At 35.2% G+C, this 25,412-nt stretch overlaps 2 protein-coding genes across 5 annotated transcripts in view; both read left to right on the top strand.

The window, feature by feature from the left end:
* LOC149770040 (peptidylprolyl isomerase domain and WD repeat-containing protein 1-like) overlaps positions 1 to 4,180 on the top strand; it is a 28,699-nt gene extending 24,519 nt beyond the window's left edge. Inside the window, exons 5-6 of the mRNA XM_089949489.1 lie at positions 1,625 to 1,678; positions 4,009 to 4,180. Coding sequence (XP_089805615.1) covers positions 1,625 to 1,678; positions 4,009 to 4,119 — 165 coding nt within the window. The 3' untranslated portion in view covers positions 4,120 to 4,180. The remainder of the gene's footprint in view (positions 1 to 1,624; positions 1,679 to 4,008) is intronic.
* Positions 4,181 to 4,183: 3 nt separating this feature from the next.
* Positions 4,184 to 25,412, top strand: part of LOC149770039 (peptidylprolyl isomerase domain and WD repeat-containing protein 1-like) — a 66,867-nt gene continuing 45,638 nt past the window's right edge. For 2 of the 4 annotated variants that reach the window (XR_016418980.1, XR_016418978.1), the window contains exon 1: positions 19,886 to 20,039. Coding sequence is in view for 1 of the 4 variants with exons in the window: in XM_089949488.1 (XP_089805614.1) it covers positions 16,518 to 16,533; positions 18,862 to 19,105; positions 19,973 to 20,039 (327 nt within the window). In the remaining 3 variants the exon portion in view is untranslated. Of the gene's footprint in view, positions 4,253 to 5,119; positions 5,187 to 16,479; positions 16,534 to 18,861; positions 19,106 to 19,885; positions 20,040 to 25,412 lie in introns of those variants that run through there. The other 2 variants (XM_089949488.1, XR_016418979.1) reach the window with 2 other exon arrangements.

Raw genomic sequence — 25,412 nt, 5'->3', positions numbered from 1 at the left:
GTTGAGAGTGCCACTACCACTTCCACAACCAATAACTTTCCCACTGGGGCTGTATTGATGACCTGAAATCATTTTTTCCCCCCATTTCATGACTGTTTTCCCTTCATTGGTGCAAAAAAAATTTATGTGACAAGGAGAACTGACTGATAGAAGAATTGATGCGCAAAGTGCATACAAACTGATGGGCATGATCAGTCACAATATATCTGGAAACGTCAGGTGCATACAGACTGATGGGCATGATCAGTCACAATATATCTGGAAAAGTCAGATGTATACAGACTGATGGGCATGATCAGTCACAATATATCTGGAAAAGTCAGATGCATACAGACTGATGGGCATGATCAGTCACAATATATTTGGAAAAGTCAGGATTAAAAAGTCCAGAATGATTTGGAGTCAGATTTTGTACTGTAAAATAATATAAACATGAAACTTTGATCCACTGGAGGCAACTAGCAGGTGGGAAACATATACATCTCATGAAGGTCTTGCCTTGATATACTTGATCTTGATGTACTCTAAGATTTCAAAATATCAGATACATCTCATGAAAGTTTTGACTTGATATACTCGATGTACTCTAAGATTTCAAGATATCAGATATGTTTCATGGAAGATCTTGACTTGATATACTCGATATCCTCTAAGATTTCCAATATCAGATTTGTCTCACCTAAGATCTTGACTTGATATACTCGATATACTCTAAGATTTCAAAATATCAGATTTGTTTCATGGAAGATCTTGACTTGATATACTCGATATACTCTAAGATTTCCAATATCAGATTTGTCTCATAAAGATCTTGACTTCATACACTCATTGTAGTATAAGATCTCAGAATAGCAGATCAATCTCATGAAGATCTTGTTTTGATAATCTCATTGTACACTAAGATCTCAAAATATCAGATGTCTCATGATGATCTCAACTTGATACACTCGATGTAGCATAAGGTCTCAAAATATCAGATATTTCTCATGAAGATATTGACTTGATGCACTTGATGTAGTATAAAATCTCAAAATATCAGATATGTCTCATGAAGATCTTATGAGATCAAAGTTATCTCTGCACGCCTTGCATTCATATGCAGTAATTTGATCCAAGACATAATGGAAACCATTGGTAGGCACATGCATTCAACCTTCTCAAGTTTTAATCTGCATGATCAAGCTTTGCAGAGACAAGAATTTACTCTGGTAGGTCCACTGTCTGCTGTCTGTCTAGATGGCCACCAAACTAGTCTGACTAGCAGAACCTCTTTATGAGTGAGCTAGGTGCTGTAGTTGAATTCATCCAGATTTTTCACCTTAGTAAGGAAATGTCTCTATTTTCTTTAAGCAGATACTATCATCACATGTTACATGAGCATTGACTTTTTTCTCTTCATCTGTATTTTTATACAAATTGCTGGATTCTTTAGCTAATGAAATTAATTTTCTCAGACTAATATGATTGGGTATATATTCATGGGGAAACATAATTTATTTGCATCAGGTTGATATTAGTATACATCTTGATCTCCATTTGTGAGTAATAGTTGCATTAGTTTTTACTTTTATTTTGCAGTTCTTTTGAATACCAATCTTAATCTTAAATATATTTTGCTTTTCAGTTTTTAATGAAACTGGGTATTTTATCTTGTACTCAATCATGCTTGGAATTAAAGGTAAATAGCTTAATCAGTTGAGATTTATGTCTCTATAGTGATCTAATGAGATTATTTTTCATTTTCCTCTTTTTTAAAAATTCCAGCATATAAAAGTGTTTGGTTTTTTTCAAAGAAATCGCTAGCCTTTATTACCTTCAATTCATTAGAAATAATTTTTGTTGTGCCTTAAATTTATTACCTTCTTTGTGGAATTGTTTTGAATGTTGTTGAATCGCCTGACAAAATAAATATCAAGTTGAATTGAGTGCATGAAATGGGATAGGTTCATTACTGGTCTTTAACAGGACAGGTATGCCATTATTTGCCTGCTTAAGATGGATCACTATACCAGCAACATAAATTGCATGCACAGGTATCTTATTAATTACTAACAAGTAATAAAGTTTGTTATGTTCTTGGATAAAATGATTTCTCTGTTATAATATTTGAATTTAGTTTACCTGGCCAGTTCTTTATTATTACATATTCCAAAGGCTTTGTTATAACATTCCTTTGTTGTAATGTTTAATTGATTATTTCATTTGATTTTTGTGAAGGTTAATGCTTTTGTCACCTTTGCAGAAGTTAAGTAAATAATGATGGTCATTGAAAGAACTAAGAAGTGTAATTATTAACCTTATTCATAATTGGCAGAATAGAATCACAAATTTCTGGTTCAGTGCAATTAATGCAAGGAAAGAAATATTTTTGCCTTATACTCTTTGACCAGATAAATTTGAAATGTATTTTAGCTATCATTCTGTACCTATATGTTGAAGATATGAGTGAAGCTCTGAATTACTCACCTGATAAGGTTTATGAACTTCTGTATGTTATTGAAAAACATAACAACCAAAAATTTCAGATTAATAAAAAACTGATGACTGTTCACAATTTCTTTCCATCCAAAGAAATAAAGAAGTAATTTTCTAGTCCTTAAGTTTTTGAAAAGAAATGTTTTCATATAAAAATGATTTTTATGATTCACCAACTGGTACATTTAAATACATATTGACCCTATCAGTGCATGGTAAAGCTGCTGGTTATCCTTTTTTTCCTGAGAATATACTTTTATAACAAACGTATGTTGTTTGAAAATTGAATCACCATTACAAACAATTTCAAATACATTTTTCAAAGAATAATCATGCCAGTCTAAATTGTTACTACAGGTATGTCCATTGTAGTTGAGATGGACTTATATATGAACTTTTGAAAATTATGCAATGAATTTTTGGTATTGAACATTTCTTGGTAATATAAAAATCACTCAAAGTGTAATAATAATAATTTGCTCACCTAAGGTGAGTATCAAACTTGGTACAATAAAATGTTAATAGCAGTACTTTAGCAGCTGACAAGGAAATTAAAACATACAAAATTGTATGATCACAGACCAGAAAATGTGGCCAAGAACCGGGAGTTAAACAGCGTGTAGGATTACATTACCTAGACCAACCATGGGATATAGAACAGAAGTCCGTACATTGTGTTAATAAGAACTTATAAGTTGAGTTAAACTGCAAATTGCACAGACCCAGATCTGCAATAATGTGCCAGCAAATCTGGCTTTATTCAGATTTTTAGGAGTAATCAGTAGAACAGGCAACATAGACCCTGATCTGCTGGCACACTATGCAGAATCTCATTTGGTCTGTCTTGCTTGTAGTTGGACTTTACTTCTAAGAGAGAATATATGGTATATCATAGACCGAGTGGTACCAGGGGACTCCCATTTTGCAAGATAAGAACAACAAGAAAAATTACTTTGCTAAAGAAATAAGACTTGTCTGGGAATATGTAGAAAGAGATTGCACAAATTGTGGTACGAGTGTTAAGAGTTATACCACGCAAATTAAGCGGCATGCTGTAAAAGTTGGGAATGGCACAAGATCCACACTTATTAGCGAAAGCAGCATTCCTCAGAATAGCATGGATACTAAGGAAGTCCCTGAGATCTAACCATTATGGTTGGATAGTGGACTTTATGCTAAATACTTTACTGACTACAATGGAATATGTTGATAATGACTCTGATTAAGCCAGTAAATGGCAGTAATTCAGTACTAATTTAGGTTTGAATAATAATAACATGTTTATACACAAAATGCTGTTTATAATAAATCAAGATGTAACAAAATTTGGTATATTATGAAGCATTCTAATTTTCTTTTGGGTGTATTATATAGTAGTTTTCCTTGGTTATATCAAAACTCAGATATCTTTTTATGTTTTGGTCACTTAGGCTTTGTTGTGTCTAAATATTACTGTATATGACGTTCCACTGTGTATAGAATGATAGTTTAGAATTAGCATTATTTGGCTAATTGTGTTTTACTTCCTTTCAGTTATCAACCTTCACACCAACAGGTGTGTTAGGATCCTGGGGAAGCGAGAGAATGCACGGTTTCTACAACTTAGCCTCTTTCAGGGGTCAGGGAAGAAGAAGCCAGGTGTAACAGACATGGAAACTGCTGCATCAGAAAACCCAATACTGCAAACCATCAACCTCGACCCCATTCTCTTTTGTACAGCCTTTAAGAAAAACCGCTTTTACATTTTTACCAAAAGATCACCAGATGATACAAAAAGGTGTTACATGTATCTTTCTCTGTATGAAAATTAATTGCTGCAAATAGGACTTGTACAAAACTACAGTATTCACCATGTAGCTGCTGCAGTGATGCACGATCAGCAGTTCTTCTGTGTACATATTTGAAAGAATTTGTGCAGTATACAACGTTTGGACCTCTGATCCAGTCAGATTATGGTTGTTTGTCAATCAGTCTATCTGTTTGTTCTGTCTGGTCTTCATGGTAGATCTTACTTCATTTCACCCATCATAATCAAAACAATATTGTGAATTAAACTGGTTCAGTACAAAATATTTGTGACACCTTAATCAAAAAAACATTGTGAGTTGCAATGGTTCACTCTCTTGTAATATTAAATTAGTATTTTTTATATATGTTTAGAACAGACTGTAGCATTTATGTTTCATGCTGATTGCACAGCAGGTTTTAACAATTCTAATTCTGCTAGATACTCTTAAATTATCTGTCAAGACTGAAAACATGTATGTAAATAACTGTGCCGTAAGATTTACCGATTTAGACCATTTTCAGGTTAAGTTTGCTTTTTCAAATAGTAAATGGGACTTCACAAATATGATTGCTTTTGGGAAGTGGTCTTTATTTGGATGTGGGTTTTAGTTAAGGGTTTACTGTAGGAAAATAGATATTCTTCCTTTTCATTTTGTGATTTTGCTATTCATGTATTTTGAACAGTAATGTGCCTTGATACCCTTTTGCCAATGTTAACAATGGAACACCATTTCATTCATTAAACTGTACTTAGGTTATAAATGTAGTGTTGGATGTACTTACATCCATTTTGACCATTAGCATGAAAATCAGCTATTGTGTTGTTTTCAATGGTTTGTTTGCTTTCTCGTTCCAGTGCTGATTCAGAAAGGAATGTGTTCAATGAAAAACCATCAAAAGAGGAACTTGCAGCAGCAACTCAGGTCAGATGGAACATCATTGTTACTTCTTCAAATGCATTACCATATATGCTCACTTATAAATTGTGTCCAACTGCAGAGACCTAGATCTGCCATTGTATATTGTGGCAGCAGATCTAGGTGTATGCAGCCTTTCAGGAGTAAACAGTAGAATCAACAGCATAGACCCTAATTTAGCTATTGAAGTTATGAAAAGTCATATTCTTGCCAGGAAAGAAAACCTACATTGGGGTAGGATGAAATGGATCAGATTTGTCTTTGGTGCTTTCTAATCTGGATAAAAGTGACTTATAAATTAATTAGCAGAAAGAGTGAAAAAGAACAAGTTTTTTAAAGTTCAGAGTATAATATTTTTTCTTACAATTCAAAGTGAAAAATTAAACATAAATTAGAGTATCGTGTATGAAATCCTGAATAGTCCTTACAGTTCCATCACAAGTCCAAGAGTATCGGGTATTCTAAATGAGTTCCAGTGGTATTCCAAATGAAGTTCAAACTGTTGTGCTGATGTGTCAATAGTCTTATTGAATCAGAATGATATAATCCAAAATGTCACAGTAATTCCAAAATACTTAATCCAGAGTTTATGAGTAACTTGTAATGCCAGCGGGAAATTAAAGCAAATAAATCAAATCCTCTCAACTAATAATTGAGCACAACTGTTTCTTCTTCAGATATCGAGCTAGAAATATCTAATTTCCAGGTCATATGAACAACTAAGATGCAATTCCAAAAGCCATAATGAGGTTCCTCTATCATTTTGAAATCACTGACTTTTCAACAAGGTGAAGTTGAAGTACTTAACTGCCAGCCAATGATGAATTAGGTCACCCTATTTTTACACAAACTCATGTCCTGATGTTTACTTCAATTAATAGTATATCTCACTATGTTGAAACCAAGCACTATGTTTAAGAACGACTTCATCTAAAAGTACAAACCCCCAGTTGCAAAGAAAAAGAGTATTTAATATATGGTTTAATCTTACAGTCTGTAATCAAGAAAATTAATGCACATGGTATAGAGATACGTTACAATCACTACTGGTCATTGTCATGCATGGTGAATTTACTATGTTCACAGTCATTTCAAGAAACTGGGTCTTTGGAAATAAGGAACTTTTTCTGATCTTCATATACAAGGTTTTCATTGCAAAATCACTTATTGCACACCTGCTATAATTCTTGTAATATTTTACACACAAAAAATAATTATTTATGTTGACCATATATGGAATAAAGGGATCAAACAACAGGTCTGTCTGATATACAATACTTGCTAGCCTAACCGCAATGTTAAATAAATAAACATACACTTTTTCTTTCACTTTCCTCTCACCCCTGAACCTAATTATAACAGTAAATAAAATTACTCAAAAGTATTTTTTTTATTTATTAGTGATTATTCAAGACATAGAGTGGTAGTAACTGATGATAGACAGTATTTGGTTCTAACCCTTCTTTCAAAGAGGAGACCACTCTCATCTTACTTTTTTCCTGGCAAGTTAAAATACATATCATTTTAGCAAGGAAAGCTGGATTTGCAAGGTAGTTGATATTCTCCAAATGTGTTTTGAGTAGGACTGTATATACTGATGTATAACTTGAGTCCCACTGCAAACAATGCAAACCTTTATCTGCCATAATATAATGCACCGTCCATCAGATTAGGGTCTTTGTTGTTTGTTTCATTGATTACTCCTAACAGACTGCATGTGCCCAGATTGGCTAGAGCTTTCTGCAGTGGCTGAGCTGGGTCTCTATTGTTTGTGTGTGTGTGTGTGATTCGGATTCTTGACGTATCTTTAACAATTTTTCAGTCATATCGCTATGATGTCTACAGTGTGGCAGTTTATAGTGATGTCTAGGACTGGGGCATCATGCCGCAGGCATGTAGCATCATGTCCCACCAAATCATATTATCCTGACACCTGGCCGACCAGTTCAAACACTAACCTCTTAATGCTGAGCGCCAAGCGAGGCAGATGTTAGTACCATTTATGTAAGTCTTTGGTATGACTCGGCCGGGGATTGAACCCATGACCTCCCACATCATTCATTGCTGCTAACAAACTGCATGTATCCAGATTGGCTAGAGCTTTTTGCAGTGGCATACCTGGGTCTGTACAGTTCGCAGTTGGATTCATGAATATATATAGTACTAAACACCTTTTAATTTCTCCTTCAAGTACATTTCCCAATGACATTACATTAGGAATATTAGCCTGCTACCTTGCAAATCTGGCCTACTAAAGATGAAAATTGTCTTTATCAATCTCATAGGGTCAAGGGCAATAACTCTTACCCATTATCTCTCCTTTCCACTACCAGGTGTCACTAGTTTTTAGCTTCGCTACTGTACTGATAACATCATACATTTTACCTCAGATAATCCAAACCATTTTAGTGTTCAGACTGGACCATCCAACCTTCGTTTTGCATTTTTTGTGTGGGACAATCACTCTTTTACATTATTTTTCTAATATGTACCAAATCTGAGTGAATATGTCAACTTTTGTGGGCTTTTTCTATTAAAGATTATGTTAACCCACACTATCATTGACCTTCATTATGTCATTTACAAGTTAGCACGAAACAGTTGGCCCCAGTTACTATCAAAGGCCAGTATTCCATGACATGAGACACATTCCAGCAACTTTTTTGATCGGACAGTCTGGCCAACCAGGATTTACGTGCATTTTAGAGACAGATCTGTCCATTTAGCTGTACTGTCAGTGACATAGCCTCACTCTGATGGAGATTTCAGTAAGAAATCTGTTCATCTTGCCAAGCCCTTGGAATGGCTGGTATCAGTGATAGCTGGCCAGTCTTACTACCAGCATCCAGGCCGACCTTATGATCAGCAAACCAATTGGTTGTTCTGACAGTACCGGACTTCCAGAAACATATGATAAGTTCTGTTCTACTCCAAGGCAGAAATGATCTTCTCTCAGTTTTACATAATCTAGGCTTTCTAGTGAACTGAGAAAAGTCCAACCTCCATCCATCCCAGCCTGATGTTCATCTGGGTATGGAGTTTATCACCAACCTGAATCTGGTATGGCATCATCTGGATCATTGAACTCATCAAGTCCATTTCCAACAGGACATGGATTTCACTGAGAGAGTTCTTGGAACTCCTCTGATTATTCAGTGTGTTAGAGGACTTAACCCCACTCGGCCATAATTTTATGCACCCCTTAAAAATGACGTTGCATGTACAATGATGTCCTTTTTCAAGTCCCCTCAATCAAACAGTCATGATCATGCTTGAGATACGATCATTCCTACGTCAGGTTTGCTGACCAGGGGATCTCAGTGGAGAAGCTTTTAGCCCACACTTTGCTAAAGTTATTATCATACAAAACATGTTTCCTGATAGCTTTAGCTTCAGCATGCAGAGTGAATGAGCTACATACTCTTTCCATCGACCCGAACTATCTTCAGTCCGAATTAGTTTGGTGCTCCTCTTGGCACAGCCATGCTCTGTAGCCAAAACTAGGTTACTATCTGTCTGTAATCAAATTTCATCATTGACTCACACTCCTCCTTAGGACTCCTCCATAGGTCAAGAACAGCAGCCATGAAAGATCCTGTTCACATACTCCAGCACTACTTGAAATGCATGGAGACAATCCATTGCATGTACAAATGCTTCTTTGTTCCAGTGAAAGCCAGGAAACAGGATTTCACAGGGTTCAAACACTACCTTGAAAAGTACTTTAATTTCGATTCATCGTTGAAAAGTACTTGAAAATAGCTTTTACCTTGAAAAGTAATTGAAACTAAGCCTTGGTCCTTGAAAAATATAAAATTAATCGACAAACAAATGTACAAAAGTTTCTTTTGATACCATTACATCATGTAATAAAAATAAAACTGTTGGCTATTGGGTGGTTTACAATACGTGATCAATCAGATATTTATAATTGCATGCGGATCTGATTATAGAGAGCATTAAAAGTGCATGAGTCTTTTTCAACGATCATGTTTCTTCGTCAATTTATTTTTTGTGGCAGGACACATCTTTGTACTTTAAATCATGGTGAATCATCTATTCAAACTCGAGAAACAAAATATAATGAAACCTATACACAAAAATGGTCACAATTTGTTCTTATTTTACGTCCAAGCTTCTGATTTTCGGTGTACGATCAAAAATTCAGCAGTCTGCTGGAAATTTATTATTGACTATTTCAGCGTTGCAACTTAAATTTAGGTGTAAATTACAGCTGTAAGCATGTTAACAGAAAGGCACCTTTCTACACAATGTGCTTACATCTACATATAAATGGACCTGTACAATTTTGATGAGCAATCATGTGACAGCAGATAAAACAATTAGATGCAGCAACATGCGGCATACTTTCGCAGCAGGTGATTTTAAGATGCCATGTGAATGCATCGTATCATGCATCAAAGTTATTCCAAAAATCGATTTTGTCCAACACGGACAACTTTAGGTATACATAAATTATGCAAATTTCTATATACAAGGTCAGCTGATGTGTTCTCATGAAGTGTGTCGGAGAGAGAAGGTGGGCTTTGGCAATCTCCATAAACTCCATTCACACATGCCAAAGGATAAACACATGTATGTGGCATTAAGAATGTGGAAGATTTATATGGGTGTTTTTCTGCGAGAGCTTACCCATTTCACATGGAACAGAATACTTGGGAAGTGTGTGTTCAACCGCAATTGGTGTCAGAAACAGTAATTAATTTTCCATATACTCGAGAGTGAAATAATCATGAAGTATACCTCCATAATGAAACATTCTACAAATTTGACTTATACAGATCTGAATTCAATTGTTTTTGATAGAAGTAAAGTGTTGTTATTCTTCTAAGATTTGCTGGTGTTTTTATTCTTTATTATAAAGTCTCAATCCCATTGCACAAATATAAGGAAGCTCCTTTCAGGAAATTACCACATTCCCACTAATCCTTTAAGTGGTCATTGATGTATATACCTAAAGTGCACTGTGCGTTGGGGTCCTTGAAAAAATTGGATAAAGCCCTTGAAAAGTTCTTGAATTATGTCACAAGAATGGTGTGTGAACCCTGTTTCACCTTTCAAGCCATTCCTTCGTGACTGAAATGGGTTATAGGCTTGGCATACTTGGAGGTCTCAAAGCAGTTGCCTAATGAAGAATACTGCTCATGGGATTGGAGTGCTCTCTGCAAGCCTACCATTTGAATATAATATTTCAAATCCGAGGTTTTAATAGAAGCTGTTGACTGGCATGCAGAATCAACCTTCTTGAGTGTTAATCCCAGAGATTTAGCTTCACAGAGGCATACCTCGAATCTGGTAGGTCCAGTGGCAGCAGCCTGGATGACCATCAGACCCAAGTCAAACAATAAAGACAGACTATCAGCTTCTCTGGATTTGCCTGTATAATTTTGTCAAAAGATTTCATTAATCATCTTTACCATATGTTGGGGTCAGAGATCAATTGACCCTAGGCAGTGTTACTTGTGTAATTAGGAGAACGGGTTATAATTTTCATGGGGAATCCTTAGAAGGATACCTGAGGTAGAGGTCAGATGCTAAGCATGCGATCCTATCACCTATTCTCCTAACGTAATTTGATTGAGGGATGTATTTGATGGAGATAGCAGACTTTTAAGTAAATTATGCTTCTCAGAGAACACTTACCCAATCGCATTACTTAAAAAGTCTCCCAACCACCCTGCCATATAAGCATTCTCTATAGTATATGGCTCATCTAAAAACTAGTGACACCTGGCAGTGGCAAGATCGGGTAATGGGCAAGAGTTATCTCCCTTTGATTGTTTGTGTGTGTGTGTGTGTGTGTTTATGTATATATATATATATATATATATATATATATATATATATATATATATATATATATATATATATATATATATATATATATACAGAGAGAGAGAGAGAGAGAAGATAAAAGAGACAATTTTTGTTCTTTAGTAGAGCTGGATTCATGAGATAACAGGGAAATATTCCTAAAGTAATGTGATTGAGTAGGTGATCTTGGAGAAACATAATTTACTTTCAAATTTGCTTTCTGTAATGAAGGCAGTAATTGGAAGTAAAGTTTTTACTATCAATATCTCTGATACATCTGACCTTTGCTGTACTCAGTAATAATGTCAAATTTTATTTCCATCTTTTTTAAAAACCATGCTCAGTTTCAAAGTTACATTACTGCATAATGATGTATACAATGAATCTTAAACCTAATGAAGAAAAAGGGTACTCAGAGTGGCTGAGTGGTCTAAAGCACTCACTGTTACGGATCAGATGCCATCTCATCTCTGCCTGTGTGGGTTTGAGTCTCAGGCTCGGTCAATGCTTTTTCATGAGAAAATGTGTTGGAAAACGTCATTAAATCCCATAATAACGATAACAATCAAGAAAAGTGCTCTGTATTTAACAATTACCAGTATGTTTCCATTATCTTAAGAATAATTTGTACATTGATAATTGGGGAAAAATATGAAAGTCTCAAGATAAGAAAAACTAAATAAATAATTTCAGTTGTTACTTCTGCGAACAAGTCTCCACCCAATACAATTTGATCAAGTGCTGTTGTTGTTGTTGTAGGGTTTAAAGCCATTTTTCAGCACAAGATAGGCTATACATGGCAGCCAGTATTAATGGTGGAGGAAGAACCCAGAAAAAAACCGGAAGGAACCACTGACCCATGGGAAGCTTCTGGCAAGCTTTCTCACATGCCCACATTGGCCGAACCCGAGACTCTAACCCACGCAGATAGCGGTGAGATAGTAGTGATCACTTTAGACCATTCGGCCATTCGGGGCCCCATTCCTGAATGTTGAGCAAATATTGTTGGCTATTAGTGTAGAGCAATATTGTTTTGTTATTATTGTAGTTGCTAACATATTACATTTAGACTCAATTATCCATATTAAGAAGTTGCCGTGAATAAAAAAAAAATTTTGTGGTCAAAGAAGACAAACTACAAAATGTGTATTTTGATGGTTTTAGAAGCTGAGCAAACAATGTGAAATTACTGAAATTATGTCAGTAGTGGCCCAAAGGCATTGAATCATTGGAACCAAACTATGTTTAAAGTAACATGAACAAACAGCAGACTCCAAAAGTGGAATTCAAGCAATAAAAAGTCCAAGGTAAAATGCTTGAAGACATACATGTACACAGAACAGAAAAAAGGGTCAGGCCATTTAGTAAGTATGCAAGTGGAAAAACATTGTTTTCCATACGCCATTAGAAGTTAATTTCTCCACAGCATCCATTATATCATCAGTATCATCATCTTTTCAGATTGAATGGAAATGCCCACTATTATGCAAATTGTGTTGTGAAATGAGTATTTATGGTAGATATGATTGTATTTACTGTGCAATAAATACCCTTTAGTTTTTATGTGTTGGTTTAGCTTTTGCTTCATATATAGCAGAATTTTGTCTTATTCACAGTTTCTTTGTTTAACTTGTACTGCATTGTGCACAAGTTGAACACATTATGTCTATCGATAATGCCTTATATATTGCCTGAAATTCTTAGCCATGTGTTTGCCAAGGCAATAAAATCTATCAATAATTATTTTTGCTAGCATTAACATGTGACTTGGTATTTTTTAAATATTTTTTAATGCTTTTAAAGAGGCGTCCAAGGTAGGACTTCATTATCTACTCGGAACTGGAACTGAAAGATGTTTTGGCTTCAAAAGTTGTAAATCCCAATTATCCCCTGTTTTCTAATTTTAATGTCATTTTTCAAGTTAGCCAAAAAAGTTTAATGGACGCAGACGCCAGCACTTTTCATTTGTACACAAATCATGTACACTCGCGTAAGATTCTCTTTATGTTGTGGTTGTTTAAATTTGTTTCTGAATGAACTAAAACAGATGTTTCGTGGACTGCCACATAGCAGCTGCTTTGGCACATTCCGCGTTGATACAATGTTTAGGATTTAGGCTAGCTACAGTATATAAAAGACGCAAGTTAACGTCCTTACAAATAACATACAAGTGACAAGTCATATACTCTCTTCTTTAGCTGGTGATAAGAATGGCAAAATAAAATATACTTACAGTTTTTCATCCTGAATTTCCTCAAACAGCTTTCTAAGTTCACCATAAATAACAATATTTAATGAATTTCCAGGAAAATGTCACTAATGCAGCACATTAATAAACACATATCAATTAAATAAGTTTTGTCAAGTGAAATTCATCTTTTAGTTCTATATTTTAGTTTTGTTTAAGTGTAATCATCATAAATGCAATGTACCCTCTTGTATTCAAATGTGAAATAGGTCACTCCAATTGGACAGCTATGCCACAAGTGATTCTTTGAAAATGTAATTAAGTGCTGACCATGTTTTGATATCTTGTTATATTTTACAGAATCTAGTTTCAGTGTTGATGGTTGGTTCAAAAAATAAATATCCATAGTTTTTGAAAACGGTATCTTGTTTGGTTGTGAATCAACAACAATAATAAGCCATGACATAATACACAGTATTTTTGCATACATGTGAAGGTTGTTGAAACCAGTTAAAATAATGTTATTGATCTTTCAAAGGTTGAGCATCTTGAAAATGAAAACAATTTATACAGAAAATTAAACAAATTCTTTAGAAAAGTGCTTTATTGACAATTTTTTAAATTTTATTTATTTCCTACATGATTATATTTGGTTATTAAACAGCCCAGTTCCCCCCCCCCATGGTTTTCTTGATGTCAAGCAGTGACAGCATTACTTATTTGTTGGGAGGTCCCTCAGTAACTCATGTCTATAGCAGTCTGTGGTCTTGGACCCCACAGTGCACGAGTTATCAAGGGAGAGGTTCACATTGGGCTCCAGAGGTCCTGTTTTTGGTTGCTTTCCAAACTTCTTTCAAGAACAACCCTTACAACAATCTTCCTTATCTTCATAGCATCTGTGAGGAGAAGTGGTGAAATTCATGCTTTACCAGCAGAAAAGTGTTGTTTATATTTTCAGTGCTAATTAAGATTCTTCTTCGCAATTCAGGATTGCTAGCTTTGAATCAGCTACCTTTGGTAGTTCTTGTTCCTGTTGACATCTGTAGTCTCAGTCATATTTGTGCTGGAGAAGATCAAGATAGACTTCTTTGCCCAGTTAGAACTTTATAGTTCTGTCTAACGTAAGAGAAAGGATCTTAACTTTCGCTTTCTCTCTTTACATGGTGTTTGAGATATTTCAGTAGCTACCATGTCAAGGTAGACTGGTTGGACTGTTAAGAGAGCTTATCATTCTCTCGCTCATAACAATTGATGCGGGACCCTGAGTGGCCGAGTGATCTAGAGCGCTCATCATTCCAGATTACTGCCATCTCACCTATGTCTGCGTGGGTTTGAGTCTCACCCTTGGCAAACGTGGGTACGTGAGAAAGCTTGCCAGTAGCTTCTCATGGGTTAATGGTTCTTCCTGGGGTTTTCCAGGGTTCTTCTTCCACCAGTTATCTTTCAACATATGCAATATCAGTAAGAGATTTACTATTTGTATAATTTTTACTCAAGATGTTAATGTCCCTCAGAATCAAGAAAATGAGGATCTGTGATTGTCAAGAAAACACAAAAGCTGCATCCCTTATCCTCATGAAATATACTGAATATTATATTATTCAGTGAAGATAGTTCATTTGATAAACCAGAATCTTATTAATCCATGAAACGTTGAGAGTGCCACTACCACTTCCACAACCAATAACTTTCCCACTGGGGCTGTATTGATGACCTGAAATCATTTTTTCCCCCCATTTCATGACTGTTTTCCCTTCATTGGTGCAAAAAAAATTTATGTGACAAGGAGAACTGACTGATAGAAGAATTGATGCGCAAAGTGCATACAAACTGATGGGCATGATCAGTCACAATATATCTGGAAACGTCAGGTGCATACAGACTGATGGGCATGATCAGTCACAATATATCTGGAAAAGTCAGATGTATACAGACTGATGGGCAAGATCAGTCACAATATATCTGGAAAAGTCAGATGCATACAGACTGATGGGCATGATCAGTCACAATATATTTGGAAAAGTCAGGATTAAAAAGTCCAGAATGATTTGGAGTCAGATTTTGTACTGTAAAATAATATAAACATGAAACTTTGATCCACTGGAGGCAACTAGCAGGTGGGAAACATATACATCTCATGAAGGTCTTGCCTTGATATACTTGATCTTGATGTACTCTAAGATTTCAAAATATCAGATACATCTCATGAAAGTTTTGACTTGATATACTCGATGTACTCTAAGATTTCAAGATATCAGATATGTTTCATGGAAGATCTTGACTTGATATACTCGATATACTCTAAGATTTCCAATATCAGATTTGTCTCACCTAAGATCTTGACTTGATATACTCGATATACTCTAAGATTTCAAAATATCAGATTTGTTTCATGGAAGATCTTGACTTGATATACTCGATATACTCTAAGATTTCCAATATCAGATTTGTCTCATAAAGATCTTGACTTCATACACTCATTGTAGTATAAGATCTCAGAATAGCAGATCAATCTCATGAAGATCTTGTTTTGATAATCTCATTGTACACTAAGATCTCAAAATATCAGATGTCTCATGAAGATCTCAACTTGATACACTCGATGTAGCATAAGGTCTCAAAATATCAGATATTTCTCATGAAGATATTGACTTGATGCACTTGATGTAGTATAAAATCTCAAAATATCAGATATGTCTCATGAAGATCTTATGAGATCAAAGTTATCTCTGCACGCCTTGCATTCATATGCAGTAATTTGATCCAAGACATAATGGAAACCATTGGTAGGCACATGCATTCAACCTTCTCAAGTTTTAATCTGCATGATCAAGCTTTGCAGAGACAAGAATTTACTCTGGTAGGTCCACTGTCTGCTGTCTGTCTAGATGGCCACCAAACTAGTCTGACTAGCAGAACCTCTTTATGAGTGAGCTAGGTGCTGTAGTTGAATTCATCCAGATTTTTCACCTTAGTAAGGAAATGTCTCTATTTTCTTTAAGCAGATACTATCATCACATGTTACATGAGCATTGACTTTTTTCTCTTCATCTGTATTTTTATACAAATTGCTGGATTCTTTAGCTAATGAAATTAATTTTCTCAGACTAATATGATTGGGTATATATTCATGGGGAAACATAATTTATTTGCATCAGGTTGATATTAGTATACATCTTGATCTCCATTTGTGAGTAATAGTTGCATTAGTTTTTACTTTTATTTTGCAGTTCTTTTGAATACCAATCTTAATCTTAAATATATTTTGCTTTTCAGTTTTTAATGAAACTGGGTATTTTATCTTGTACTCAATCATGCTTGGAATTAAAGGTAAATAGTTTAATCAGTTGAGATTTATGTCTCTATAGTGATCTAATGAGATTATTTTTCATTTTCCTCTTTTTTAAAAATTCCAGCATATAAAAGTGTTTTTTTTTTCAAAGAAATCGCTAGCCTTTATTACCTTCAATTCATTAGAAATAATTTTTGTTGTGCCTTAAATTTATTATCTTCTTTGTGGAATTGTTTTGAATGTTGTTGAATCGCCTGACAAAATAAATATCAAGTTGAATTGAGTGCATGAAATGGGATAGGTTCATTACTGGTCTTTAACAGGACAGGTATGCCATTATTTGCCTGCTTAAGATGGATCACTATACCAGCAACATAAATTGCATGCACAGGTATCTTATTAATTACTAACAAGTAATAAAGTTTGTTATGTTCTTGGATAAAATGATTTCTCTGTTATAATATTTGAATTTAGTTTACCTGGCCAGTTCTTTATTATTACATATTCCAAAGGCTTTGTTATAACATTCCTTTGTTGTAATGTTTAATTGATTATTTCATTTGATTTTTGTGAAGGTTAATGCTTTTGTCACCTTTGCAGAAGTTAAGTAAATAATGATGGTCATTGAAAGAACTAAGAAGTGTAATTATTAACCTTATTCATAATTGGCAGAATAGAATCACAAATTTCTGGTTCAGTGCAATTAATGCAAGGAAAGAAATATTTTTGTCTTATACTCTTTGACCAGATAAATTTGAAATGTATTTTAGCTATCATTCTGTACCTATATGTTGAAGATATGAGTGAAGCTCTGAATTACTCACCTGATAAGGTTTATGAACTTCTGTATGTTATTGAAAAACATAACAACCAAAAATTTCAGATTAATAAAAAACTGATGACTGTTCACAATTTCTTTCCATCCAAAGAAATAAAGAAGTAATTTTCTAGTCCTTAAGTTTTTGAAAAGAAATGTTTTCATATAAAAATGATTTTTATGATTCACCAACTGGTACATTTAAATACATATTGACCCTATCAGTGCATGGTAAAGCTGCTGGTTATCCTTTTTTTCCTGAGAATATACTTTTATAACAAACGTATGTTGTTTGAAAATTGAATCACCATTACAAACAATTTCAAATACATTTTTCAAAGAATAATCATGCCAGTCTAAATTGTTACTACAGGTATGTCCATTGTAGTTGAGATGGACTTATATATGAACTTTTGAAAATTATGCAATGAATTTTTGGTATTGAACATTTCTTGGTAATATAAAAATCACTCAAAGTGTAATAATAATAATTTGCTCACCTAGGGTGAGTATCAAACTTGGTACAATAAAATGTTAATAGCAGTACTTTAGCAGCTGACAAGGAAATTAAAACATACAAAATTGTATGATCACAGACCAGAAAATGTGGCCAAGAACCGGGAGTTAAACAGCGTGTAGGATTACATTACCTAGACCAACCATGGGATATAGAACAGAAGTCCGTACATTGTGTTAATAAGAACTTATAAGTTGAGTTAAACTGCAAATTGCACAGACCCAGATCTGCAATAATGTGCCAGCAAATCTGGCTTTATTCAGATTTTTAGGAGTAATCAGTAGAACAGGCAACATAGACCCTGATCTGCTGGCACACTATGCAGAATCTCATTTGGTCTGTCTTGCTTGTAGTTGGACTTTACTTCTAAGAGAGAATATATGGTATATCATAGACCGAGTGGTACCAGGGGACTCCCATTTTGCAAGATAAGAACAACAAGAAAAATTACTTTGCTAAAGAAATAAGACTTGTCTGGGAATATGTAGAAAGAGATTGCACAAATTGTGGTACGAGTGTTAAGAGTTATACCACGCAAATTAAGCGGCATGCTGTAAAAGTTGGGAATGGCACAAGATCCACACTTATTAGCGAAAGCAGCATTCCTCAGAATAGCATGGATACTAAGGAAGTCCCTGAGATCTAACCATTATGGTTGGATAGTGGACTTTATGCTAAATACTTTACTGACTACAATGGAATATGTTGATAATGACTCTGATTAAGCCAGTAAATGGCAGTAATTCAGTACTAATTTAGGTTTGAATAATAATAACATGTTTATACACAAAATGCTGTTTATAATAAATCAAGATGTAACAAAATTTGGTATATTATGAAGCATTCTAATTTTCTTTTGGGTGTATTATATAGTAGTTTTCCTTGGTTATATCAAAACTCAGATATCTTTTTATGTTTTGGTCACTTAGGCTTTGTTGTGTCTAAATATTACTGTATATGACGTTCCACTGTGTATAGAATGATAGTTTAGAATTAGCATTATTTGGCTAATTGTGTTTTACTTCCTTTCAGTTATCAACCTTCACACCAACAGGTGTGTTAGGATCCTGGGGAAGCGAGAGAATGCACTGTTTCTACAACTTAGCCTGTTTCAGGGGTCAGGGAAGAAGAAGCCAGGTGTAACAGACATGGAAACTGCTGCATCAGAAAACCCAATACTGCAAACCATCAACCTCGACCCCATTCTCTTTTGTACAGCCTTTAAGAAAAACCGCTTTTACATTTTTACCAAAAGATCACCAGATGATACAAAAAGGTGTTACATGTATCTTTCTCTGTATGAAAATTAATTGCTGCAAATAGGACTTGTACAAAACTACAGTATTCACCATGTAGCTGCTGCAGTGATGCACGATCAGCAGTTCTTCTGTGTACATATTTGAAAGAATTTGTGCAGTATACAACGTTTGGACCTCTGATCCAGTCAGATTATGGTTGTTTGTCAATCAGTCTATCTGTTTGTTCTGTCTGGTCTTCATGGTAGATCTTACTTCATTTCACCCATCATAATCAAAACAATATTGTGAATTAAACTGGTTCAGTACAAAATATTTGTGACACCTTAATCAAAAAAACATTGTGAGTTGCAATGGTTCACTCTCTTGTAATATTAAATTAGTATTTTTTATATATGTTTAGAACAGACTGTAGCATTTATGTTTCATGCTGATTGCACAGCAGGTTTTAACAATTCTAATTCTGCTAGATACTCTTAAATTATCTGTCAAGACTGAAAACATGTATGTAAATAACTGTGCCGTAAGATTTACCGATTTAGACCATTTTCAGGTTAAGTTTGCTTTTTCAAATAGTAAATGGGACTTCACAAATATGATTGCTTTTGGGAAGTGGTCTTTATTTGGATATGGGTTTTAGTTAAGGGTTTACTGTAGGAAAATAGATATTCTTCCTTTTCATTTTGTGATTTTGCTATTCATGTATTTTGAACAGTAATGTGCCTTGATACCCTTTTGCCAATGTTAACAATGGAACACCATTTCATTCATTAAACTGTACTTAGGTTATAAATGTAGTGTTGGATGTACTTACATCCATTTTGACCATTAGCATGAAAATCAGCTATTGTGTTGTTTTCAATGGTTTGTTTGCTTTCTCGTTCCAGTGCTGATTCAGAAAGGAATGTGTTCAATGAAAAACCATCAAAAGAGGAACTTGCAGCAGCAACTCAGGTCAGATGGAACATCATTGTTACTTCTTCAAATGCATTACCATATATGCTCACTTATAAATTGTGTCCAACTGCAGAGACCTAGATCTGCCATTGTATATTGTGGCAGCAGATCTAGGTGTATGCAGCCTTTCAGGAGTAAACAGTAGAATCAACAGCATAGACCCTAATTTAGCTATTGAAGTTATGAAAAGTCATATTCTTGCCAGGAAAGAAAACCTACATTGGGGTAGGATGAAATGGATCAGATTTGTCTTTGGTGCTTTCTAATCTGGATAAAAGTGACTTATAAATTAATTAGCAGAAAGAGTGAAAAAGAACAAGTTTTTTAAAGTTCAGAGTATAATATTTTTTCTTACAATTCAAAGTGAAAAATTAAACATAAATTAGAGTATCGTGTATGAAATCCTGAATAGTCCTTACAGTTCCATCACAAGTCCAAGAGTATCGGGTATTCTAAATGAGTTCCAGTGGTATTCCAAATGAAGTTCAAACTGTTGTGCTGATGTGTCAATAGTCTTATTGAATCAGAATGATATAATCCAAAATGTCACAGTAATTCCAAAATACTTAATCCAGAGTTTATGAGTAACTTGTAATGCCAGCGGGAAATTAAAGCAAATAAATCAAATCCTCTCAACTAATAATTGAGCACAACTGTTTCTTCTTCAGATATCGAGCTAGAAATATCTAATTTCCAGGTCATATGAACAACTAAGATGCAATTCCAAAAGCCATAATGAGGTTCCTCTATCATTTTGAAATCACTGACTTTTCAACAAGGTGAAGTTGAAGTACTTAACTGCCAGCCAATGATGAATTAGGTCACCCTATTTTTACACAAACTCATGTCCTGATGTTTACTTCAATTAATAGTATATCTCACTATGTTGAAACCAAGCACTATGTTTAAGAACGACTTCATCTAAAAGTACAAACCCCCAGTTGCAAAGAAAAAGAGTATTTAATATATGGTTTAATCTTACAGTCTGTAATCAAGAAAATTAATGCACATGGTATAGAGATACGTTACAATCACTACTGGTCATTGTCATGCATGGTGAATTTACTATGTTCACAGTCATTTCAAGAAACTGGGTCTTTGGAAATAAGGAACTTTTTCTGATCTTCATATACAAGGTTTTCATTGCAAAATCACTTATTGCACACCTGCTATAATTCTTGTAATATTTTACACACAAAAAATAATTATTTATGTTGACCATATATGGAATAAAGGGATCAAACAACAGGTCTGTCTGATATACAATACTTGCTAGCCTAACCGCAATGTTAAATAAATAAACATACACTTTTTCTTTCACTTTCCTCTCACCCCTGAACCTAATTATAACAGTAAATAAAATTACTCAAAAGTATTTTTTTTATTTATTAGTGATTATTCAAGACATAGAGTGGTAGTAACTGATGATAGACAGTATTTGGTTCTAACCCTTCTTTCAAAGAGGAGACCACTCTCATCTTACTTTTTTCCTGGCAAGTTAAAATACATATCATTTTAGCAAGGAAAGCTGGATTTGCAAGGTAGTTGATATTCTCCAAATGTGTTTTGAGTAGGACTGTATATACTGATGTATAACTTGAGTCCCACTGCAAACAATGCAAACCTTTATCTGCCATCATATAATGCACCGTCCATCAGATTAGGGTCTTTGTTGTTTGTTTCATTGATTACTCCTAACAGACTGCATGTGCCCAGATTGGCTAGAGCTTTCTGCAGTGGCTGAGCTGGGTCTCTATTGTTTGTGTGTGTGTGTGTGATTCGGATTCTTGACGTATCTTTAACAATTTTTCAGTCATATCGCTATGATGTCTACAGTGTGGCAGTTTATAGTGATGTCTAGGACTGGGGCATCATGCCGCAGGCATGTAGCATCATGTCCCACCAAATCATATTATCCTGACACCTGGCCGACCAGTCCAAACACTAACCTCTTAATGCTGAGCGCCAAGCGAGGCAGATGTTAGTACCATTTATGTAAGTCTTTGGTATGACTCGGCCGGGGATTGAACCCATGACCTCCCACATCATTCATTGCTGCTAACAAACTGCATGTATCCAGATTGGCTAGAGCTTTTTGCAGTGGCATACCTGGGTCTGTACAGTTCGCAGTTGGATTCATGAATATATATAGTACTAAACACCTTTTAATTTCTCCTTCAAGTACATTTCCCAATGACATTACATTAGGAATATTAGCCTGCTACCTTGCAAATCTGGCCTACTAAAGATGAAAATTGTCTTTATCAATCTCATAGGGTCAAGGGCAATAACTCTTACCCATTATCTCTCCTTTCCACTACCAGGTGTCACTAGTTTTTAGCTTCGCTACTGTACTGATAACATCATACATTTTACCTCAGATAATCCAAACCATTTTAGTGTTCAGACTGGACCATCCAACCTTCGTTTTGCATTTTTTGTGTGGGACAATCACTCTTTTACATTATTTTTCTAATATGTACCAAATCTGAGTGAATATGTCAACTTTTGTGGGCTTTTTCTATTAAAGATTATGTTAACCCACACTATCATTGACCTTCATTATGTCATTTACAAGTTAGCACGAAACAGTTGGCCCCAGTTACTATCAAAGGCCAGTATTCCATGACATGAGACACATTCCAGCAACTTTTTTGATCGGACAGTCTGGCCAACCAGGATTTACGTGCATTTTAGAGACAGATCTGTCCATTTAGCTGTACTGTCAGTGACATAGCCTCACTCTGATGGAGATTTCAGTAAGAAATCTGTTCATCTTGCCAAGCCCTTGGAATGGCTGGTATCAGTGATAGCTGGCCAGTCTTACTACCAGCATCCAGGCCGACCTTATGATCAGCAAACCAATTGGTTGTTCTGACAGTACCGGACTTCCAGAAACATATGATAAGTTCTGTTCTACTCCAAGGCAGAAATGATCTTCTCTCAGTTTTACATAATCTAGGCTTTCTAGTGAACTGAGAAAAGTCCAACCTCCATCCATCCCAGCCTGATGTTCATCTGGGTATGGAGTTTATCACCAACCTGAATCTGGTATGGCATCATCTGGATCATTGAACTCATCAAGTCCATTTCCAACAGGACATGGATTTCACTGAGAGAGTTCTTGGAACTCCTCTGATTATTCAGTGTGTTAGAGGACTTAACCCCACTCGGCCATAATTTTATGCACCCCTTAAAAATGACGTTGCATGTACAATGATGTCCTTTTTCAAGTCCCCTCAATCAAACAGTCATGATCATGCTTGAGATACGATCATTCCTACGTCAGGTTTGCTGACCAGGGGATCTCAGTGGAGAAGCTTTTAGCCCACACTTTGCTAAAGTTATTATCATACAAAACATGTTTCCTGATAGCTTTAGCTTCAGCATGCAGAGTGAATGAGCTACATACTCTTTCCATCGACCCGAACTATCTTCAGTCCGAATTAGTTTGGTGCTCCTCTTGGCACAGCCATGCTCTGTAGCCAAAACTAGGTTACTATCTGTCTGTAATCAAATTTCATCATTGACTCACACTCCTCCTTAGGACTCCTCCATAGGTCAAGAACAGCAGCCATGAAAGATCCTGTTCACATACTCCAGCACTACTTGAAATGCATGGAGACAATCCATTGCATGTACAAATGCTTCTTTGTTCCAGTGAAAGCCAGGAAACAGGATTTCACAGGGTTCAAACACTACCTTGAAAAGTACTTTAATTTCGATTCATCGTTGAAAAGTACTTGAAAATAGCTTTTACCTTGAAAAGTAATTGAAACTAAGCCTTGGTCCTTGAAAAATATAAAATTAATCGACAAACAAATGTACAAAAGTTTCTTTTGATACCATTACATCATGTAATAAAAATAAAACTGTTGGCTATTGGGTGGTTTACAATACGTGATCAATCAGATATTTATAATTGCATGCGGATCTGATTATAGAGAGCATTAAAAGTGCATGAGTCTTTTTCAACGATCATGTTTCTTCGTCAATTTATTTTTTGTGGCAGGACACATCTTTGTACTTTAAATCATGGTGAATCATCTATTCAAACTCGAGAAACAAAATATAATGAAACCTATACACAAAAATGGTCACAATTTGTTCTTATTTTACGTCCAAGCTTCTGATTTTCGGTGTACGATCAAAAATTCAGCAGTCTGCTGGAAATTTATTATTGACTATTTCAGCGTTGCAACTTAAATTTAGGTGTAAATTACAGCTGTAAGCATGTTAACAGAAAGGCACCTTTCTACACAATGTGCTTACATCTACATATAAATGGACCTGTACAATTTTGATGAGCAATCATGTGACAGCAGATAAAACAATTAGATGCAGCAACATGCGGCATACTTTCGCAGCAGGTGATTTTAAGATGCCATGTGAATGCATCGTATCATGCATCAAAGTTATTCCAAAAATCGATTTTGTCCAACACGGACAACTTTAGGTATACATAAATTATGCAAATTTCTATATACAAGGTCAGCTGATGTGTTCTCATGAAGTGTGTCGGAGAGAGAAGGTGGGCTTTGGCAATCTCCATAAACTCCATTCACACATGCCAAAGGATAAACACATGTATGTGGCATTAAGAATGTGGAAGATTTATATGGGTGTTTTTCTGCGAGAGCTTACCCATTTCACATGGAACAGAATACTTGGGAAGTGTGTGTTCAACCGCAATTGGTGTCAGAAACAGTAATTAATTTTCCATATACTCGAGAGTGAAATAATCATGAATTATACCTCCATAATGAAACATTCTACAAATTTGACTTATACAGATCTGAATTCAATTGTTTTTGATAGAAGTAAAGTGTTGTTATTCTTCTAAGATTTGCTGGTGTTTTTATTCTTTATTATAAAGTCTCAATCCCATTGCACAAATATAAGGAAGCTCCTTTCAGGAAATTACCACATTCCCACTAATCCTTTAAGTGGTCATTGATGTATATACCTAAAGTGCACTGTGCGTTGGGGTCCTTGAAAAAATTGGATAAAGCCCTTGAAAAGTTCTTGAATTATGTCACAAGAATGGTGTGTGAACCCTGTTTCACCTTTCAAGCCATTCCTTCGTGACTGAAATGGGTTATAGGCTTGGCATACTTGGAGGTCTCAAAGCAGTTGCCTAATGAAGAATACTGCTCATGGGATTGGAGTGCTCTCTGCAAGCCTACCATTTGAATATAATATTTCAAATCCGAGGTTTTAATAGAAGCTGTTGACTGGCATGCAGAATCAACCTTCTTGAGTGTTAATCCCAGAGATTTAGCTTCACAGAGGCATACCTCGAATCTGGTAGGTCCAGTGGCAGCAGCCTGGATGACCATCAGACCCAAGTCAAACAATAAAGACAGACTA

The sequence above is a fragment of the Sinohyriopsis cumingii genome, unplaced genomic scaffold, assembly GCF_028554795.1.
Source record: "Sinohyriopsis cumingii isolate HCF-2022 unplaced genomic scaffold, ASM2855479v2 utg002817l, whole genome shotgun sequence".
NCBI lineage: Eukaryota > Metazoa > Mollusca > Bivalvia > Unionida > Unionidae > Sinohyriopsis > Sinohyriopsis cumingii.
This window is presented reverse-complemented; position numbering and strand designations above follow the sequence as displayed.